Source organism: Zingiber officinale, chromosome 1A (assembly GCF_018446385.1).
Source record: "Zingiber officinale cultivar Zhangliang chromosome 1A, Zo_v1.1, whole genome shotgun sequence".
NCBI classification, from domain to species: Eukaryota; Viridiplantae; Streptophyta; class Magnoliopsida; order Zingiberales; family Zingiberaceae; genus Zingiber; species Zingiber officinale.
The window spans coordinates 133,023,922-133,045,895 of NC_055987.1; the positions used below are offsets into that span (position 1 = coordinate 133,023,922).

General features: G+C 38.5%; 1 protein-coding gene across 1 annotated transcript; it reads left to right on the forward strand.

The window, feature by feature from the left end:
* The first annotated feature begins 8,326 nt into the window (after nt 1-8,326).
* LOC122033925 (mechanosensitive ion channel protein 2, chloroplastic-like) lies at nt 8,327-19,990 on the forward strand. The gene is made up of 14 exons (XM_042593076.1): nt 8,327-8,507; nt 8,737-8,876; nt 8,960-9,019; nt 9,880-10,037; nt 11,553-11,670; nt 11,754-11,848; nt 11,934-12,047; nt 13,448-13,508; nt 15,369-15,518; nt 15,636-15,746; nt 15,881-16,048; nt 16,128-16,241; nt 17,585-17,641; nt 19,043-19,990. Exons 2-14 carry the CDS (start codon nt 8,799-8,801, stop codon nt 19,766-19,768), a joined length of 2,010 nt encoding a protein of 669 aa, XP_042449010.1. The 5' UTR covers nt 8,327-8,507; nt 8,737-8,798; the 3' UTR covers nt 19,769-19,990.
* The last annotated feature ends 1,984 nt before the right edge of the window (nt 19,991-21,974 follow it).

Below are 21,974 nucleotides of genomic sequence, written 5' to 3' on the forward strand. Positions count from 1 at the left end.
GAGCGCTTGGCTCGACCCATTTACCTCCGGCCGAACGGCGCAGGGCCTTCGTTCCTCGTTGACGATGCCTTATATTTGTTCTCTTGATTTTTCATTTTTGCATTTCAAGCATTCAAACGAAAAAAGTACACAGGATGATTTACATTGGCACACCTTTCACCCCACCCGGTAAGGCTGGAGGTGGTTCGCGCTCCACGGTCTATCTAGCTGTCGACCGTCCTCATCCTCCAAATAATATGCACCCGAGCGGAGCTTTTCGATGACTTTGAAGGGGCCTGCCCACGGAGCTTCAAGCTTGCCGACGTCGCCGACCGGTTTGACTTTCTTTCAGACAAGGTCGCCGACCTGGAATGATCGAGGAATGACGCGGCGGTTGTAGTTTTGCTTCATTCGTTGACGGTATGCCATCAGCCGAACGGATGCCTTGGCTCGCTCCTCGTCAATCAGATCCAGCTCCATGTTCCTCCGATCGGCGTTGCCGTAACATTGGACCCGGACGGACTCGACGCCGACTTCAACCGGAATGACGCCTCGCCGCCATACACCGGATGAAAAGGTGTGACGCCTGTTCCTTCCTTAGAGTCGTTCGGATGACCCATAAAACGCCCGACACTTGATCCGACCAACTTCCTCCCACGTGGTCGAGCCGAGTGCGCAGAATACGGAGTCGGCTTGACCGTTGCTTTGGGGTAAGCCACGGACGTGAAGTGTTGCTCATGCCGTAGCTTTGCACCAATCTTCTAGCACCTTCCCGTGAATTGCCGCCCATTGTCGGAAACTAATCGGCGAGGGATACCGAACCTATAGATGATGTGTTGCCGGATGAATTTTTGACCATCTGCTCGGTGATCCTGGCTAGTGGCTCGGCCTCCACCCACTTGGAAAAATAATCGACCGCCACCAGAAAAATTTCCTCTGCCCGTTCGCCATCGGAAATGGACCCACAATATCCATTCCCCATTGATCGAAAGGACATGAAACGGCTGATGTCTTCATCTCCTCTGCCGGTCGGTGCGAGAAATTATGATACTTCTGGTAAGAAAGGCACGTAAATACTGTCCGAGCGGCGCCCATTTGTAAGGTCGACCAAAAGTATCCAGCTAGCAAAATCTTCTTGGCTAGTGATCGTTCGCCCCGATGTCCTCCGCACGATCCTTGATGTACCTCTTGGAGGATGTAAGCCGAGTCTTCCGAGCTCACACACTTCAACAGCGGGCGAGAGAAAGCCTTCTTGTAAAGCTGATCGCCGATGAGTGTGAACCGACCGGCCCTCCTCCTGAGCAGCTGGGCTTCATCCCGATCAGCAGGAGTGGTGCCCGAGCGCAAAAACTCCATGATGGGTGTCCTCCAGTCGTCCGGAAACATGAGGCCTTCCATCCGGTCAACATGTGCCACCAAAGATACTTGTTCAATTGGCTTCGGGATAATGACCGGCGTTATAGAACTTGCTAGTTTGGCCAACTCATCGGCTGCCTGGTTCTCCGTTCGGAGAATCTTCTGAATAAGAACCTCGCGGAAATTAGCTTTGAGTTTTTCAAAGGCCTCAGCGTAGAGTTTAAGCTGAACGTTGTTGATTTCAAAGGTGCCAGAAAGTTGCTGAGCGGCCAACTGTGAATCCGAATAGAGTGTCACCCGACCGGCTCCCACATGCAGTGCTGCCTGCAATCCGGCTATGAGGGCCTCATACTCTGCTTCATTGTTGGTAGCTTTGTAATCCAGCCGGACAGATAAGTGCATCTTTTCTTCTTGCGGTGAGAACAACAATATTCCAATTCCACTTCCGAGCCGAGTGGAAGACCCATCCACATATATTCTCCACATAGCTTCCGGCTCTGGCCTCTGCACTTCCGTCACAAAATCAGCCAAGGATTGCGCTTTGATCGCCGAGCGGGGCTGGTATTGGATGTCAAATTCACTCAGTTCTGTCGTCCACTTGATGAGCCGTCCGGACGCTTCTGGATTCAACAGTACTCTTCCTAGTGGACTGTTCGTCCGGACAATGATGGTGTGAGCCAAGAAATATGGTCGGAGACGCCGAGCGGCTAGAACCAAAGCAAAGGCCAACTTCTCGAGCCCAGTGTAACGAGATTCGGCATCTTTTAAGATGTGGCTCAGAAAATACACCGGCTGTTCTTCGCCGCTGGACCTTACAAGTGCCGAGCCTACAGCATGCTCGGTTGAAGACAGATAAATATAAAGTGACTCGCCCCCGATCGGCTTGGCTAGTATAGGCAGAGAATTAAGATATGTCTTCAATTCTTCGAATGCTTGGTCGCATTCCTCGTCCCAGTGAAATTTAGTTGCCTTGCGCAAAATTTTGAAGAAAGGGAGGCTCCGGTCGGTAGTTTTGGAGATGAATCGGGACAATGCGGTTATCCGACCGGTCAAACGCTGCACTTCCCTTGTATTTCTTGGAGGCGGCATGTCTTGTAGAGCTTTCACCTTACTGGGATTAGCTTCAATTCCCCGCTCGGTCACTATATACCCCAAGAAACGCCCTCCTTTTGCTCCGAACAGGCATTTCTGGGGATTTAGCTTGACTCCATATTTGCGTAGCGTTCGGAAGGTTTCTTCCATGTCCTTGAAGAGATCGGCCGCTCGGGCGGTTTTGATAAGAATGTCGTCCACATAGACTTCCAGATTCCACCCAATCTGCTCCCTGAACACTTTGTTCATCAATATGTGCCATCGGCAGTCACGAAGTTAACTTTTTCTTGATCTTCACGGGCGAGCGGCACTTGATGATAGCCTTGGTAGGCGTCGAGCATACATATTAACTCGCAGTCGGCCGTAGAGTCCACCAGCTGATCTATTCGGGGCAGAGGATAAAAATCTTTGGGGCATGCTTTGTTTAAGTCCTGAAAGTCGATGCAGACTCTCCACTTGCCGCCCGGCTTGGAGACTAACACTACGTTAGCCAACCAACTCGGAAACTGTACTTCTCGTATATGGCCGGCCTCCAGAAGCTTCTCGACCTCCGCCCGGATGATGGAATTCTGCTCGGCGCTGAAGTCCCTTTTTCTTTGCTTTACTGGCCGTGCGTTCATGTGTCGACCAGACGAATACATCATGATTTCGTCGGAGGCATTGGATCAGCTCCTCCTTCTGCTTCTCCTCCAGATCAGAGGCAACAAAAGTCGTGGCTTCCGATCGGGTCGGATGAATCTGAACCTCCTCCTTTTCATCATAAATTAAAGCAGGAGGTTTCTCGGTTATGGCATGTACCTCGATCCGGGGCGCCTTCCGAGCGGAACAGGCTTCTGCTCGAATCATCTCTATATAGCACCGCCGAGCTGCTAGCTGATCTCCATGTACTTCTCCTACTTTGTCCTCCACGGGGAACTTGATCTTCTGATGAAAAGTTGAGACGACTGCTCGGAATTCGCTGAGCGCCGGTCGTCCCAAAATGACATTGTAGGACGAAGGAGAGTCGACCACCACGAAGTTTATTGTCCTGGTCCTCCTGAGCGGCTCTTCTCCCAGTGAGGTAGCCAACCGGATCTGTCCGACCGGCTGCACTTCGTTACCCGTAGAGCGGCGTTGTCATGGGCAGCAGCTCGGCTCGATCAATTTGCAGCTGATCGAACGCCTTCTTGAATATAATGTTGACCGAACTCCCTGTGTCAACAAATATGCGGTGAATAGTGTAATTTGCTATTACCGCTTTAATGAGCAGAGCGTCGTCGTGGGGCACTTCTACTCCTTCTAAGTCTCCGGCCCGAAGTGATTTCGGTCCACTTGCCCGCCTTGGTCGCAATCGATCGCGGATCCGAGTGCCCGCCTTTCTGGCTCGGTTGGAGTCTCCTCCGGTCGGCCCACCAGCAATAACGTTGATCTCGCCTCGGGAAGTATTGCTTCTATTTTCCTCTTCCCGAGCGGACGGCCGGGATCGTTCTCTTGACGCTCGGCGATTCTCCTGCCTTGGAGATCGATGCCGATCGGGCGTCTGTTGATGTCGCCTCTCGGTGCGGGTCCGGTCGGCTTCATGGGTCCTTTGCCTCCTGTCGATGGAAGGAGACCGTCGTTCGGCCTTCCTGGGAACGGGATTAGCGACGAAGGGAAGACTTCGACAATCCCTTGTGTTGTGTGTATCCGTCCGGTGGAAGGAGCAGAACATAGGGGTCCATTTCTTCTTTGGCTTGCTTCGAGCGGCAGCTACTTCTTGTACGTGTGATCTGGCGTGGGGGGATCGGATTGCTTCGGCCTTCGGTCCTCTGGGCGGCGTGCTGTTTCCGTTCGGCCTGAATAGGTGCCCGCTCGGTTGGAGTTTCCTTTTTCCGGGCGGCTTGCGCTTCTTCCACGTTGCATGTGATCATAATCCCGGGGCGGCTTTCGGATGAGCGATCTGAAGAAATCTCCATCCACTAGGCCTTGTGTGAAGGCATTCATCATGGTTTCCGAAGTGGCCGTTGGAATGTCCATCGCCACTTGGTTGAATCGCTGGATGTAAGCTCGAAGCGATTCCCGGGCCTCTTGCTTGATGGCGAACAGACTTATGCTTGTTTTTTGATAACGCCGACTGCTGGCGAAGTGGTGGAGGAAAGCCGTTCGGAAGTCCTTGAAACTTGTGATGGATCCGTCCGGCAGCCTCCGAAACCACCGTTGAGCCGATCCCGAGAGAGTGGTAAGAAAGACTCGGCACTTTACTCCATCGGTGTATTGATGGAGCGTGGCTGTGTTATCAAACTTACCCAGATGATCATCCGGGTCAGTTGTTCCATTGTACTCGCCGATCGTCGGAGGCACGTAGTGCTTGGGCAGAGGGTCTCGCAGAATAGCCTCCGAAAATTGGCGATTGATCCGCTCGGGAGATGAGTCCGCTCGGGGAGCTTTCCCCTTTCTGTCATCTCGCCTAGGCATCTCGTCTGAAGAAGATCCTCTATCCCTTCGAGCTGGTACGGCTTCAGGGGTACGAAATAAGGCTCGATGGAATGCGACAGTGGCTGGAGGTGCTTCCGGTCGTTTGGCTGCTGCTTTCTGTTTTTGCTCCACAAGTTTGGCGGCCCTTATCTCGACCAGAGCGTCCAACTCTTCTTGTGAGAGGGCCATGGTGTGTATTCTTCCAGCCTCGTCCATTGCCTCTGCTCAGATGCAGGTGCGTTCCCACAGAAGGCGCCAAATTGATCCTGTCCGAACCAGGTCAACGGACGCTGGGGATGTGGCGCTCCCTGCTAGATCCTCGAGTGCTCCGGCGAACCTGCAACAAAACCGAGCCGGGAGGGGTGTCCCGGCGACGGCCCTCCGACGCTCAAGTCAGGCGAGGAATAACAAAGAGGTGGCTTAGAAACAGAAGACTCGTCTACCTCCGGTGAAGAAATGAAGACCTTATATAGACCTCTCGAAGGAGCCTGGGCACGCCAATTAAAGCAATCACCTGCTTTCGACCATGCCCAGGTATGGGTCTGTCAGAAGGGCATCCATAAGGCCATACCGTTACTGTATCAACCTCTCCATGATGTGACGGCAAGATCCTCTATCGTGAAATCTTGTGTACGGCATAATCATTGGACATGCCCTTGCTGACATCCCATATCCCGAGCCGAACGAATAGGCCGCTCGGCTAACCTTTGTATCCTCGCCCTTATCCTGGCCGATCGGACCACCCGCTCGGCCCTTCGATTCCGGCCGGGGCAGACACCCGCTCGGCCATTCAGTCCTCCTGCCTTGGCGTCGGAAACCCAAGCCTATGGCTGGGTTATCTCTGGTTCCGCTCGGACCTGCTCAACTGCTCGGCGCGGCCCTTACCCGCTTAGTCAGCCCTCCATCTGTCCTCAGGCTGGGACCCTTCAGGAAGTGGGTCCCCCATTCTTACCGCCGGATCAAAAATCAACAAGGTGGAAAATCCCAATAACTGATAAGAGAAAAATAAATACAAACATAGTGTATTGACAAAGATGTATTAGGCATAGATCACAAAACTGAATGGGATGAGCAAGTAAATAAAGGTGGGTGATGGAGATTTGAAATGGTCAGAGTAACAGCCATTGAACACAAATACAAACATAGTTTATTCATTCTTTGCTTTCGAAAAGAAAAAGGTTGCCCTTAGCAAACACATAGAAAATAAAAGGATTGACAACAATGTAATCAAATTTCGATTGTGAGGAAGATCTCAAGATTAGCTAATAACTTGAAAACAGTTCGCCAAAAAACTTCACAATAAAATGCAAACGGAATAGGCAAACTGGGGTTTTTTATCTCTTTAAAAATGACTTTTTTTTACCCCAAAGAGAGATCCTCTTGAACTTGGACTCCAACCGAGATGGAGAAGCTTGCTGCCAATGATTCCAAGGGCCCAAGGTGGAGAAGCTTGTTGTCACCGTCGATTTGAAGAAGACGAAGTAGGAGAAGTTTGTAGTCGTCGATGAAGAAGGTGAAGCGGGAGAAGTCTATCGTCGTTGTCGGTTCGAAGAAGACGAAGAGGGAGAAATCTGTCGCTGTTGGTTCGAAGAAGACAAAGTGGGAGAAGACAAGCCGAAGTTTGTCGCCGCCGTTGGTTTAAAGAGAATCTATCACCGCTGCTCTAGGGTTTGTGAAAAAAAATGGAAGAAAAGTGTCCGATAAACAACGAAGGAAGGTTATATTTGAGAAACAATTTTACTTAACCCCGGAATCGTCCAAAACCTTACGATTTGGAGGTTTTCTGATTCCGGGATATAACCTCATTTTGTTGATGTGGCGAGAATCAAATATAACTTTGGAATCACTTATGACCCTGAACTAAACAAGGTTAAACAATATACCTTGGTCGGATAACTAAGGTTATGGAGAATAACCCTGAACCAAGCATGCCTTACAAGTTTAAAATTAAACCAAACAAAATAATCATCCTTGTAGTGTAATCCTGATTACATTACAAGGCAAATTACACCCTACCAAACGTAACCTAAATGCACATTATAATGTCTATTTAATATCCACTTTCTAATATCCACTTACAGGAGAGAGAGGAGGGAGTGTTAAGAGGGATGAGCACTCTCTTCTGTTTTGTAAACAGTAAAAAATATATTAAAAAATTTTAATATTATTTTTAAAAAATTGTAAAATTATTTTTAAAAAGTTAGAGTAATAATAATAATGATAATAATAATTTAAATATTTTAAAAATATATTTATTTAATATGATATAATTTTAAGATAAATGAATGGACCATGAGACTCATAAATAATGAGAATTAGTGTTAAAAGAAATATGGATTAAAGAGATATATTGTTATAATAAGAGCATCCACATTATTATATCTAAAATTTAGGGTAAATGATCCACTTTATTAAATTTAGATAATCACTTTTCACTATAAACCACATCAAATACCCTAAAATTTCTATCATCCTTAATTTTTTATTATTTTCTTCTCTTTCTTCTATTTTTATTATTATATTTATGGAATGAGTAGAAGGAGAGAGATTGAGTGGAAGGAGAGAGATTAAAAAGAAATATTATTTTATTTTTAGGGTAGAGATTTTATTCCCTAAATTTAGAGAATCATTATTCATCAAATCCAAATTTAAGAAATGGATAGGGTAACTGATGTAGAGGATTTTTAGTTATCCTATTCAAAATTTAGGGTAAAATCTTTGAATAAGGTAACTGATGTGGATGCTCTAAGTATGTGGTAATAGATCTCATGTTTTTTTATGAGGTGGTAGATGTTATAATAGGAGTGAGTTATGAATGCTCGAAACTGATATAGATATTCTTAGTGCATCCATATCACTATATCAGTTACCCTATCAAAAATTTTACTCTAAATTTTGTATATGGTAGCTAAAAAACTTTACATCAACTATCCTATTCATTTCCTAAATTTTATATTTATGAATAATATTTCTTTAAATTTAGGAAATACATTCTATACTTTAAATATTATAAAGGAGAGAAAAAAATAACAAAGGTGATATAGGGTATAGTAAAAAATAGATATCTAAATTTAATAAAGTAATTTTTTATTTTAAATTATGTATTTTAGATAAAGAAATTAGTGTGAATGTTGTTATAGTTTAATTTAAGCCTGCGCCAATTATTTTTAAGCAGATGATATTTTATATAGTTTATTTAAAAATAAAATAAAATAAAATAGGGCAGATAGGCTGAGATCATTATATTTTAAAATTGAAATTTTTGCAAAAAAAAAACAGTTGGGACATTAGACTAAGTCTAATAATTTTAAAATATTTGCGAAATTTGGAAATCAGTTTAAAATTAACGATAGGTTTAGACATTAACCGTTCGATCATGTCGTTATATTTACATGCCACGTGGCCTCAGAATCGAACAAAAGTACGGAATTGCATCAATAAAATTACCCAAATTTCGTGAAAAACACGGACGCCACCTATCCTCAAATAGTCGACGCCGTCGGCATTTCGGCCAGCCCTCCAGCTTTGGCCCGTTCAAGTCGATCGCCTCCGTGAAAAATTAAAAAGTCGCCACCGCTCTCCCCTTTCTACAATCCTCCGATATTTCTTCCTGATCTAATCCCGCTGTTTGATCGCGTTTCTAGGAGGTAGATCTCGTGCCCTTTCTCGATTGATTTTGTTTTATGTTCGCCTTACGTGAGAAACATAAACTTGATTTTGTTTTTTGTATGCATAATTACTTTTACGGGAGTTGTTGCAGCGGTTGCTTCCCCAATGCTTGCTTTTTCCCTTCGTATTCTGTTCGTTCTCAATCATTTGGCAGGTTTTAGGCTCTGGGATTCCCTTGTAAATCGGATTTTTTTTTTTTTAATGCAGAGGAAGGAGGAAGGAACGTCAGTGCCAAATCCATTTTTTCCAAGTTATATGCCTTTCTGAAAATGACTGTTGGATCCTCCTTCCCTTTGCTCCAAGAACTATGTGTTGCCCAAAGCTTTCCTCATAATTGTCAACCTAAGGTACGTGGAAGTCCATGGGAATATTTATTACAGTTTGAACCTTGTGCATTTGTAATTTGGGAAGATTTATGTACAATTTTCAGAACTTCAGATCAAAGAAATGGAACCGAGTGAAGGTCTCTCTCCTTTCTTCTAATGTTTTGGTACGATAAATCTTTGCAAAGGAAATTCCACAGTATTTTATACAATATCTTCTCACTTTTTTCTTTGCAAAGGAATTAAGTTACTTATAAATATGACGGTTGTTGTTTCATCTGTAGTATTCAGTGAAACATGTTTTCTAGATTTAGTTAGAAATATAAACTGTTTTTATAAGTTATATCTTTTATCATGGTTGCTCTTGCACAATTTTTCTGTATAAGTTTTGATCTACTCCTAGGTTGATGTTAATGTTAATGTTAATTTAGTTTGTGAATCAGTTTGCAGTTTGTCCATGATTAGTATTGGTATCATATCTGTCTTTTATTTCTATTGTTCTCGATTTGTTCCTTATATTTTGTTTTTCATCGAGTTCGCAGTGAGAACTCAGAGCTAGGGCTCGACTTGGAAAAACAAGAATTTAAGAGGAGATGCTGGAATTTTTTTTTTACCAGTAATAGTAGTTTTATGTTATGGAATTCTTAGGTTTGGTCATTCAAATGCATTAGGGATCCTAATATGTTAAGCAACATCATCTGAAACAAAAGTATGAACATTTGACCTTGTGAAGGTCCTCATTTTGTTGCATCTACTCATGATCTCCATTTCACATAATTGTTCTTATTATATTGTTTCACCCTTTTTATTTCAATTGCTTCAGTTTTGAGACCCTAATTCACTATCTAGTTACATCTAAAATAGTTTTATGCTTCTTTTCAACTTGTGAAGTTAGGATTTCTTTGTAAGCAGTGTATTCTTTTCATAACAAGAAAATCAAACTCATAGTTTTTATTCTTCATGTAAACTTACTGGATTTGAATTATTTATAATGTCTTCTCATGCATTTTTAACACTCCCCTTGCAGAGAAAAGGTGCTTGGACTGCTTATGTTTCAAACAGGACATACAAGTCAAGGTTTTGCTTTCCATACAAACACAATGTTTTCAGATGCCAGTCTTTTAATCTGCCAAGCACTGGAGATGTAATCCCTCATTTAAAATATACCACTCTGGCTTTGGCTAGGTATTTCGTTAGTCTCACCATTTTTAAGTAAAATAAGTGATGATACTTTCATTTCATTTTTCTTGTCTGTCAGTGAATATCTGCAAATTTGTGAGATGGCCTAACATATACTCAAAGATTTCCCATTCTAAACATGAATATATAAATTGAAATTCACATGAAGTAACATCCTCCTGTTTTTTTAGTCTGAAGTGAATTAGTCCTGTTTTCTCTCTGCATTGCTCCACCATTATGTCATCCTTTTTGTGATACTGTGGTTCTGGTGTTGATTGGAAGAATAAATTTCACTTTAACAGTGACCTACCACCTAATTACTTCTCATATGTTTCCTCTTTCATACCTTTGTTTTCTGAATTTCTCCACCATTACCTCATCTTGTTTGTAATACTGTGGCTCTGGTGTTGTGTGGCAGAATAAATTTTGCTTTAGCAGTGACCTGCCACCTAATTACTTCTCATATGTTCCTTCTCTTTCATTTTAGTCCCCACTTTCATGGAATCGAGAACTAGGTTTTTGTTTCATCAATGAACTATTTAAGCCTCCATGGTAGTAAAGTTTGATTTTATATTTAAGCTACTATAATTTAGTTCTCTTTAAATATGAATTATGTACTTGATTTGGAATTTTTGTACTACTTCAGCTGACAAAGGATCTTGAATGAGAATTCCACCACTTCGCCATTGTTTTGTGAACAACTTCAACTGACACATGTTATAATGGCAATCATGCACCATTATGATAATCACACACCATAATTTTCTAGCTAGTGCTGCAAAATGATATCCCAATAGGCAGTTAAACAGTGTTATAATTGCAATTATACACCTTAATTTGCTAGTTTGTGCTGCAAAATAACTTCAATTAGCACTCACATGCTCTAATGGCCGTTGTATACTGTAATTTGCTAGTTAGTGCTGCAAAATGATATTTAAATGTGGTGCATGGAGTCTACGACTTAATGGTTCGAAGAATTTGGTAATTGATTAGCATTATAGATAATATTTTATTGAAGAGCATAATTTAGTAACTTATTTGAATCCATAGAGGATTTTCTGGTTTGTTAACTGAACTGGAATTCTATAACGATAGTGTCTATTTGTTGATGTGGTGTATATGGTTTTCAAGGAATGTAGTATGTATTGTTTGATATTTCCGGCTTTTATTATAAATTACCTTTTAAGGAATTGAAATAGTGTTTTTTTAATATATTTGCCATTTCAGTCGTGGAGTCCTGAAATCACTATCTAGTGATAGATTTAGTTATAAACAATTAAATTGTAGCTAAAATCCTTTTTCAAATGATATTTTTGTGGATTATCCTGATTTCAAACATGTCAAACTTTGCCTCAAGAAAAAGCAACTGTTTTGAAATATGAGTCTTCATTTATTTTTTACTTATGGAGAAATTTTACTAGCCTATATATATGTTTTAACATTTGATGTCCTTTTATTTTGATTTCATCTTACTTGGTGAAAACGGTTAGATGAATAAAATCTAATTTGATTATGTTGTAGATCTTGCAATGCTTTGCTTGGAAGTAATTCTTTTCAATTAATCCCTGCTGTCGGACTTATTACTTTTTCTATTTGGGGTCTTGGGCCAATGATGCGGTACCTTAGAAGCCTATTTGATGTAAGTAATTATGCATGGCTACTTGATGCTTTTACATATCATGGAGTTTAATATAGCATATTGCTTTTCAATTTCTCTAACAGAATGATAGTAATTGGAAAAAGAGCAAAACATACTATATTTCAACCTCATATGTTAGACCACTGCTCATTTGGACTGGAACCATGCTTATCTGCAGGTCTGTTTGAATCCATGTTTCCTTCCATTTGCCGAGTGTATGTCAAATCCTTCTTTTACATTAACAAAATTAAATCTGCTTTCAGATTTTTGGACCCTGTAGTTCTACCCTCGGAAGCAAGCCAAATAATTAAGAAACGTTTTCTGAACTTTGTAAGATCCTTATCATCAGTATTGGCCATTGCCTATTGTTTCTCAAGGTAAGTATAATAATCATTTCCAAATCAGAAATGGTTGACATGGTCCTTTCTTGCTGTGCACCTATTGATGGCGTTAATCAAATAAACAAGTCCTTAAGTGATCCGTCTTTCTGTTCTCAGATTTAGATTAAACGTTTATATCATCTGGCTGCTTTAATGTACTTATAGACTGGGAAATGAATTCTATGATAGATATCAACCATGGTGCCTTTAATGTATTTCTTCATCATTCACAATTTCCAGCAATTTTTTCTAAGCTATGAGTAGCAAATTAATAGGACCTACCTTTAGATTGATCAAGGAAATAGAATTCTATGGTGTTTTTGTTTCCTTTTAAGGGAAAAAATAGAAAATGATAAAAATTTTTGAAAAACTTTCCTTGTTCTTTATGAAATATTATACAATTTATATATTTTTCCTTTTTGTACGAAGATGCTCAATTTTCCAAAAAAAAAGCAAATACTATTATGAGCATTTTACCAAAACACATCTTTATAACCAAATTGTGCTATTTTTTATGTTTTTTCTTAACCAAAAATGTTTTTTTTCCCCATGATACCCTGGATTTGTTATTTCATGGTAGCAAGCTGAATTACAAATCAACCTGCAGCAAAATTTAAGGACAAAAAAAATCTAGGGCCACCTGCAGCAAAATTTGATATGTTTGACTTGAGGTGTATCAAAGTTCAACATGGTGTAAATCTGCAAAAATAATTGTTGTAAACTGATTTATAAATCAGCTTGTGATACCATCTAGGGTACCAAAGAAATTTTTATGATAATATGGAAGTCTGATTTGTTCGACTTGGATTCTCTGAAAGCACAAACAAATCAAGCTGATTTGGAAATCAATAAGTGCTTTGAAAATTGACACAAAATAGCTTTAAGCTGAATCTGCTTGCGGTAGGAATTCCACCATGATGAGCTTTAAGATCGCCAAGATGAACATACCAGACCTCCATGTTTCCAAAGAATTATTGTTTCCCTCCCCAAATCCTGCCACAAGCTGAGTTATAGTTCTGCTTGTGGCCAGGCAATAACAAATCCAAGGTGTTTATGGGGGAAAAAAAGACCTGCAATGTTTTTTGGTGAAAAACTATTAATAGGGCTCAATTTGGTCATTTTTAATTATTGGGAATGTGAATTGGTAAATTGCTCTTATTATTATCAAACATAATTTAGTTAACAATATTCTGTTTCTTTGAAAAGAAAAATGGAAAACTAGACCATATTTCCCAAAACAAATTACTGCCTTAGCATTTAGCTTGTTACTGTAACAATGTTCAGTCATTATTGGCTCTCTGTTACAGTTCAAAAATTTATTTATTAGGATGTTTAGGTCTGATTCTTCTTTATTCAACAGAGTTTTTTTTTTGTAATTTCTCTATGTACTTGTGCAGCTTCATTCAGCAGTCACAAAAATTCTTCACCGAGACTAGTAGTACTGATGATACAAGAAAGGTATGCTATTTCATATTTTCAATTAAGTCCATTAATATCCTATATGCCATCATTATTATGCTTATTTATTTTTCCAAATTTGAGGTTAGTTTGAAGACTTTGCTATTGAACTTGCTTATGGCTATTATACTTACCTCAGTTAATGTAATCTTTAATGCTTTGTTTACATGAAGAGGGAGGAAAGGAGAGGAGAGGGAGGGAGAAGGAGATCGAAGTTGAATCCACAAAATCCATTTACTTGGATAAAGAAAAGAGGAAGAAGATTTAATTATGCAAACCACCCTCCTTCGTCCGATATAGTACCCTCCTAGAGTATCTTTAGTGTCTTGAAGTCGGCTTTAGCAAATTTGGCGATTGTTTGGATCATGTTAGAAGATTTGAAGGTTCGATGTGTGCCAAGGTGGAGAGCGACTTAGTCACTCAGACTTGTCTGTGGTTGATTGTGTCTGCCTCTCTCTTTCATGTCTGCCTCTTGCTTGCCTTTCTTGCTTGACGATGGCAAATCAAACTTTAGGTCTGCTAGATGTTAGGCTTGGTGAGATTCGGGGGCTAAATATGACTCCACAGGTGCTTCCATGGATGATAGATTTTAGGCTTGATGAGATTTGAGGGGCCAAAAATGACTCCCTAGGTGATTCTATGGTTGACAAATATTGAACTTAACTAACTATTTATTTATTTATTTTCTTTAGCTCTTTCCTCCTTCCACCTTCAATTTACTACTGGCACTATACATCAGAATATCGGCATGATACCATATCATTCCAGCCAAACACTGAAATACTGACACAGCTCAAGATTTCAACCTTGCTACAAAGATCAGTAGTGGAGGTGGTAAGCAATTAAAGTTAACAAATGGTGATAACACATATAAGAGTGCATGTGAACAATGACAAATCCTAAATATGAACCAATTAATTAATAGGTATGCTTATATCATAAATAACCTGGGTCAACTTATATATACTAATATAAAAAGTTTCAATCTACATCAACCCCATCAAGTTTAAAGTAACACACTTTCACCTGCTAAGCATTTAAATAGCCTTTGTCATAATCTAATATATACAAATTTAATCCTAAATCCACTCAGATCCAAAAATTATATCAGCACGGTTCAATGTGCCAAACGTTGCCGAGTGTTGGCATGGCTTGACACCGCAGGTTGGTCTGAACTTATGGTGAAATTAAAATTTTATACCTTGATCAGCACCCTATAGTATTTAGGACATTGGATTTGAAGCACATTTTTTTTGTAGAGATATGCCTAGGAAAACCCTTCACGCTAGATTTTCTTTATATATACCAAAATTATTTATCTGGGCCTTAACTCTGAAAAGGTAAATTCTCCAGTACCTGTTTACAAAGTCATCCAATCCATTAGGAAATTTTATATTAAGAACTTATGCAACTGTTTGAAGCATTCAGTTTAACCAATGATGAACTTTTTTTGTTTATTCACTTGTTTATTCCTTACTGTGGATCAGTTGAATATCTTACTATCTTTTTAATAGAATTACACAATTTTTCAAAATATTTCTCCTAAGATCCTTATCATTGGTGGTGGCCCTGGCCTATTGTGTCTTAAGATTAGTGTAATAAGTAATAATCATTTCCAAATGAGAAGCAATTGACATGGTGTTAATCTTATAAGCAACTGAGTAAAATCTCATGAGCAACAGAATAAAAAGGTTTCCTGTGAAATTTTCCTAGAACCTAGCTAGCCCTTAAGCTTCACAAGAATGATCAGAATTGATCCTACAGTTTGTGCTGAATTTTTTAGTTCTTATAGAGACATTACGTATTGCTTTAATTTTTTTCACTGATTGCTCTATTTTTTTTTTTCAAATAATTCTGCAGATTGGTTTCCAGTTTGCTGGAAGAGCTGTATATACAGCAGTATGGATTGCTGCTATTTCATTATTCATGGAGCTGCTGGGATTTTCTACCCACAAATGGGTCACTGCTGGTGGACTTGGAACAGTTCTGCTGACTCTGGCTGGTCGTGAAGTAATGCTAAATTTATTGGTTTTAGCAAGGCTTTTACAATCCCATCTGTCCTGATAATTTGTGAATTAGCATTGTTATAGCATAACTGACTGTATATTCTTGTTAATAATTTCCCAGATATTTACAAATTTTCTTTCAAGTGTGATGATACATGCAACTCGACCATTTGTTGTCAATCAATGGATTCAGACTAAGATTGAGGGCTATGATGTTTCTGGTGTTGTAGAGGTTGGTTATAACTTTAAAATCCCAGCTAACTGTCAGATTGTTGTTCTAACTATTCTTACATAACATTGAAAATCAATATTGGTAAGCTTGTATCTGTTACATGTTATCTAATATTGGGAAGAATAATGATGCAGCAAGTTGGCTGGTGGTCTCCGACTATCATAAGAGGTGAAGATCGTGAAGCAGTTCATATTCCTAATCATAAATTCACTGTTAATATTGTGAGAAACCTCAGTCAGAAGACACATTGGCGGATTAAGACCCATATGGGGATCAGTCATTTGGATGTTAATAAAATTAGTGTAAGTAAAAATGTATGATTTGTTAGTTATTTGATCATCCACCTTATTCTTTTTATTATTTACTCATTTGTTGTTGCAGAACATTATAGCAGATATGCGAAAAGTTTTAGCAAAAAATCCTCAAATAGAACAACAGAGGTTGCACAGAAGAGTTTTTCTGGATAGTGTTGACCCAGAAAATCAAGCTCTTTTGGTAAAAATCTCTTCCAACAGCAATTTTTTTTATTTCTTCAATGTACTACTTAGAACTGAAGCATATCCACAGTTTAACACTTCAGGATTTCCCTCAAATTTAAGGACCCAAAAATTCCTCTTTATGTGTATATAATATATATAATTTATGTTTTTAAAATTTTTGTTTATTATTATCTGAGGAACAAAGAACCAGATTCTTAGACAAGTCTAGGACAAACCTGAAATTGAGTTTGATTTGGGTATTTAAAGCATACAATATCCATGCACTTGTTCTAATGAATTTATGAATCTAATTTCTATTGAAATGGACATGTCGGAAAATATATGATCACTTAGGGTTTTCAGTCATCTTGGAGAGACCTTCAATTCATAGTTGGAAAATATAAGTTTACACGATTGCTTGATTTACTTGACTCAAAATTCTTTTTAATTTTGAGTAGTTTTAGTATTAAACCTTGGTCATAATTTAAAAAAGAGCTGAACATCATTTGAATTCTCATCTATGGGTGCTTGCCTGCTTGTAGATAGATTCTAGTGTTTACAGGGTGGCTGGAGTAAGAGATTTAAGACCTTTATTATGTTCTTGTAGAAATTGGGTTCAGAGATAATCTTGAAATGGCCAACATAGGCCATGATGCTCCTGGTTGCACAATATGCAAAATTCTGTCATTCTTAATACTCCAATCTCGTAACTTCCTACCATGTTAAATTACTTTTCAGTTATAAACATCTATCATGTGCATTTTCTGGTTGATGGAGACTGCTTTACTTTTTGATTGTTTCTGTTTTCATTTTACTAAAAGCATCCTTGTCATATGAGTTTTCACTTTTCACTCAATTACTTGTTAGAAGTTACTGACCAGGCTGCAAAATGTATGTCCATGATTTTAGGGCAGTAATAAAATTGAAAAAAAAAAATAGGAAGGAGATCATAATGCATAGGGAACAAAGACATGTTTAAATAGGTTTTTTTTGTTGCAGTGGCACTGAACCTATCAAAGTTATTATGGGTTTATGTAGATTGAGAATGCATCCTTTGGTCATGGAAATTTTATGGCATGACATATAGTTTCAAATATGTTTATTTCAACTGCACAGTCTCTCACATGCATGGTGTTTGTCTGTGTATTTACCAATCACAAAGTAACCTTATATCTTTATACTTATAATTCATTTATGCATGCATACCAGTAATTGGAATTAGGTTTTAGTGAGCTACAGTTGATTCTGTTTCATATTAATGTTTTCAAAGTTTCAGTTATTTGAACTTCTATTACTGTCTTATTTATTCCCTGGTGATTTATATTGTTTTATAAATCTATTACATTTCTTTCTATACAGATTCTTATATCATGCTTTGTCAAGACCTCACATATTGAGCAGTACCTCTGTGTAAAGGTGCGATATTATACACTGTTGTGCATTTGTATTTGTAGTTTCTCCTTGTCGAATGGTTTATATATGTATATAAAGTAATTTCCCATTTGATTTTGTTTCCTATTTTTGTAGGCATCTCTGTCCAAATCTTGGATATATGTTTTAAGCAAACATTTGATGCATAATTATAAACCGGCTTTTGTTGTTCTTGAACACTAGGCATTTAGAACTTATTTTACATGGCAATTTCTTTTGAAATGTTCTACGAAAAAGGTTGTTTAGTTAATAATCTACAACGATTGAGTGCCGCCAAACAAGAAAGCCTAGCATTGTTTTTAGGAGACAAGAAATGCACCTTGCCTTCTTCCTAGAACAGTTTCCAAAATAATGTGATATTTGGTCCCTGGACACTGCCTAATTATCATATTGCTCTAATATGACTTTAAAGTGATGCCGTTGGCACTATACCATGCATTTGAATTGGGACTGCTGTTGAAAATAGCTACGCATCTACTTTTCTTACAGGAATGACATATGTTAGGACTTAGGAGCCCCATGAGCAAATAGCAATTATGGCTTGAGTGTACATTATTTAGTCTAACTAAGAGATGGAAACTGAATTTTCACTGATGACTATTTGGAGAATTTGGAAAGCTGATGACTAAACCGAACCTATGATTTTTTCCCCCTTTAGTATGAAACTTAACATTTCCTTGACACTTCACACGGCTAAAAGAACTTGATTGCTGGTAAAAAGGTTTGAGCAGGTGCATAATGAGGGCTGAATTTGGCAATGACCTGCCCTGCTATCAATAATTTAATTAATAGACTTCACACTCGACCATGACTGAAGATGAGGGTCAAATAATAATGGATTTGGCTTTTGGAGCAATGTAGTTAAGGTTTTAGATTAAACTATTGTTATGACCAAGAGAGTGGATTCTGGGACCAGAAGTTGTTTGGGTCAGCAGTTATTAAAATGTGATTGTATGAGGGGCTGCCTGTAGGAATAAAGCACGCAGGAGAGATGTTATAGGGATTCTGTTGGGAAGAATCAATCAATTGTTTGCTGTAGCCAACGAATGCTTGAGATTTGGAAGACCCTGATTTATGTACCTTAATGCTTGTAGCTAGCCTTTGCCCAAATTATAAAAACAAATTTTCAACCAAAGTTCTGGTAAAATTTTGCTTCATCAAACCCACTTGTGTTTGTTTGTACGTGCAATAATTTTGGACGTTTGTAACTCACACCACTTGTTCATCCTTTCTTTTACCTTTTGACATATCTTGGTATTCAGGTTCTTATTATTGGACTTATCATATTGGTTTTAGTGTCAAAGAGATATTTGTTGCATGCTTTCTGATTGTTTAGTCTGTGGCTAGTAAGATATAATGCTAAGTTTTGGAAATTAAAATGAACAGGAAGCTGTTATGTTAGATCTCCTCAGAGTTATCAGCCATCACAGAGCTAGGCTTGCAACTCCTATTCGTACGGTCCAAAAAATATATCGTGAAGCAGATGTGGAAGACACTCCCTTTTCAGACAGTGCTTTCAGACATTCTGCTACATCCCGTCACCCATTCTTTTTGATTGATTCTCAATCAAGATTCAACAGTGAAGACAAGGCCAAACTTCGCACAAACCAAGATCAGGTCAATAAGACTGCTGCTACAACAGAGATCAAGTCGTCTCCATCTCCGGGCGGTGGAATCTCATCCAGGCACCAAAAGAAGGCTGATACTGGAGATGCTTTGCCTAACAACAACAAAACGGGCACTGCAGCTACACTCTCATCCAATTCTCCATCCACGACACAGCATCAAGACCAAGATACAGAAGAACCAACTCCAAGAGTACTTAGCCAAAAACCCTCCGCATCTGAGGTTGCCGAGCGGTTTGATGCAAAAAATGAAGTAGAAAAGATGTCAATCAAGAAACAGCAAGCTCCCAAGCCAGTGTTTGAAGATAACATTGTCCTTGGGGTGGCTCTTGAAGGATCAAAGCGCACACTCCCTATCGAAGAAGGAATAGATGCATCTGCACAATCAGATACAAATGAGCTTGCCACTGCCTGGAATGCTAATGTACCTACTGCGACTTCTAAGGAGATTAGAGGATCAGTTGACAAGAGGGACCATGAAACCTGACCATGGCACACCAGCTCGAGGTGACTAGACCAAATCAACGATTTTTTTTCTTGTTGAATTGAGTTGAATAGATGTTTATAGCTTGATCAAACAGTGGATTCCGATTTGTATGTTTTTGACTTTTGATGATCATTGTATACAGGAAATAGATGAATTACTTTTCATCTTCCTATCACTAAATTGTTTCTTAAAAAAAATCAAATTGTGAGTTGAAAAATAAAACTTTGTATATATTAATCCGTTTATTATTCTCAATTTTTTTATTCATAAAATGTCCTATTTTCCTATTTCCGATAAAAGAAAATTAAAAAAAAGGTAACTTTGCCTTTTGATTCTTTTTAAAAATTGATGTATGAATTTTGATTAAAATCAGGATCAGTCAAGTAAAATGGATAATTTTAAAAAAAATATAGAATGACATTTTAAAAAAAAAAAGATAAATCATTCTTTAAGAGCATTTGTTCCGAAAGAAATAACATTAATTTTTAGATGTTTTAAAAGGATAATATTTGACTAAATCAATTAGATATCCAAATATCACCATATAAATTTTTTTTGATAAAATAAAACATACTTAATCAAATTTTCAAAATATATATTTTAATTTTTTTAAAATTCTAAAAATGATTTCCTTTCTTCAATACACAAATAGATAACAATGACTATGAAATGATGTGCGCATTTTCTTAGACTGTGTGCTTAGAATACGTTCACTCGAGCTGAAAATAAAAAGGAAAAAAATAACAAAATTACATATACTATCTTTTTATCAAAAAAATTTCTTCTTCTTTTTCTCATATTTTCCATCTAACTAAACGCCCTTAGTCTCTTATATACTGAATATGTATAATAATTGGTGATCACAATTAACCGCCAACTCCTATTCGACCACATATTTATGTGTCAGATAAAACCTTGAGTGCCTAAAGCACAAGCAAAAGCTACTGCTCCACTTGTTCCTCAGAGATCCAAAAGATGAAACTGCAATTCCTACTCGATCATATTCTTTTCCTGCCTTAATTTTTCTTCACTTTTCACCTCTGTTTTCCCCCTGATTTGGAGTACGTTTGATGTCCACACCCAGAGAGAAGTTAAAAGATACAATTAAGCAAGACTTTCCCTTCTCTCGTTTACTGAACAGAAGCATCAAATAAAGGCAAATCTCAAATAGGACCCATTGAGAAGGGGAAGCAATCTATTGTGCAGTTCTCAAGTAACAGCGCCACCCACAATATATAGATTCCTCCACTCTCTCTCCCAAGTCCCACCCACCCCATCCACCCACACAATATTAAGCTAAAACTTACACTCTATGCTAAACTCCAAGATCTACTACACATCCTCGATCTTCTCATCTTCTCTGGATGCCTCTTTCTCCCTCGTATATCCCTCCCTTACATTGTGTTTACCTTCGAGGAGAGGAGAAGAAAAGGAAGGGAGATAGTTTCTTCAACTTGGCGGACATATATATATTTCACACGCCTTCAAAGATAAACTATAGGTGATAATAATAATTGATTTGGTCTAATAATAACCGAAAGTGCAACAGTTTAGAAGGTAATTTAATTTGTTTGTTTGAATCTTGAGCAAGGACATGTGTGAGAATATATATATCGCTGTCAAAGATAATTAAAAAAAATTGTAAGATTATTCCATTAATGTTGTGAGAAACTATATAATTTCATATAGTATCATTCTTTTCTCTTGTAGCAGCCAGTGGCTCTTTCTAATATTATGCTTAACTATCATTAACTGGTGCATTAATTATCTGAAAGGAATACTCTGACAGAATGGACAATTGACTAAACAGATCAAATAATTGTGTGTGGAATGATGGAAAAGAAGGGAAGTCAGCTCTCATTTCTCTTTCTTCTATTATATATCTCTCTATTTTTTTTTGTTTTTTAAATCCAGTAATCTACGTTTTCAAACCTATTAATTTGAAAAAGATCGGTCTATAAAATTTTTTAACTGTTCATTAGGATTTTTCAAAAAAGAATTATATAATTATTCAGAAGGAATTATTCAAGAAGTGTTAATAAAAGCTTATCTAAATAATTAATATTTGTAGGTCTATTTTTTATTAGAGGAAAAATTTCTATAACTACCTCTCCTTTAGACCTTATTCTTATTTATAAGCGTAGTGTAGTCCTGGGGTATTTGCGTAGCTACATAACGTTTTTAAAATTTTTTTAATAGAGTCCAA

Coding starts and splice junctions, on each gene's coding strand:
- LOC122033925 (XM_042593076.1), top strand. CDS start 8,799: ATGACTGTTGGATCCTCCTTCCCTTTGCTCCAAGAACTATGTGTTGCC. Junction 9,020..9,879: donor TCCTTTCTTCTAATGTTTTG/GTACGATAAATC, acceptor CTCCCCTTGCAG/AGAAAAGGTGCTTGGACTGC. Junction 16,242..17,584: donor CAGAAAATCAAGCTCTTTTG/GTAAAAATCTCT, acceptor CTTTCTATACAG/ATTCTTATATCATGCTTTGT.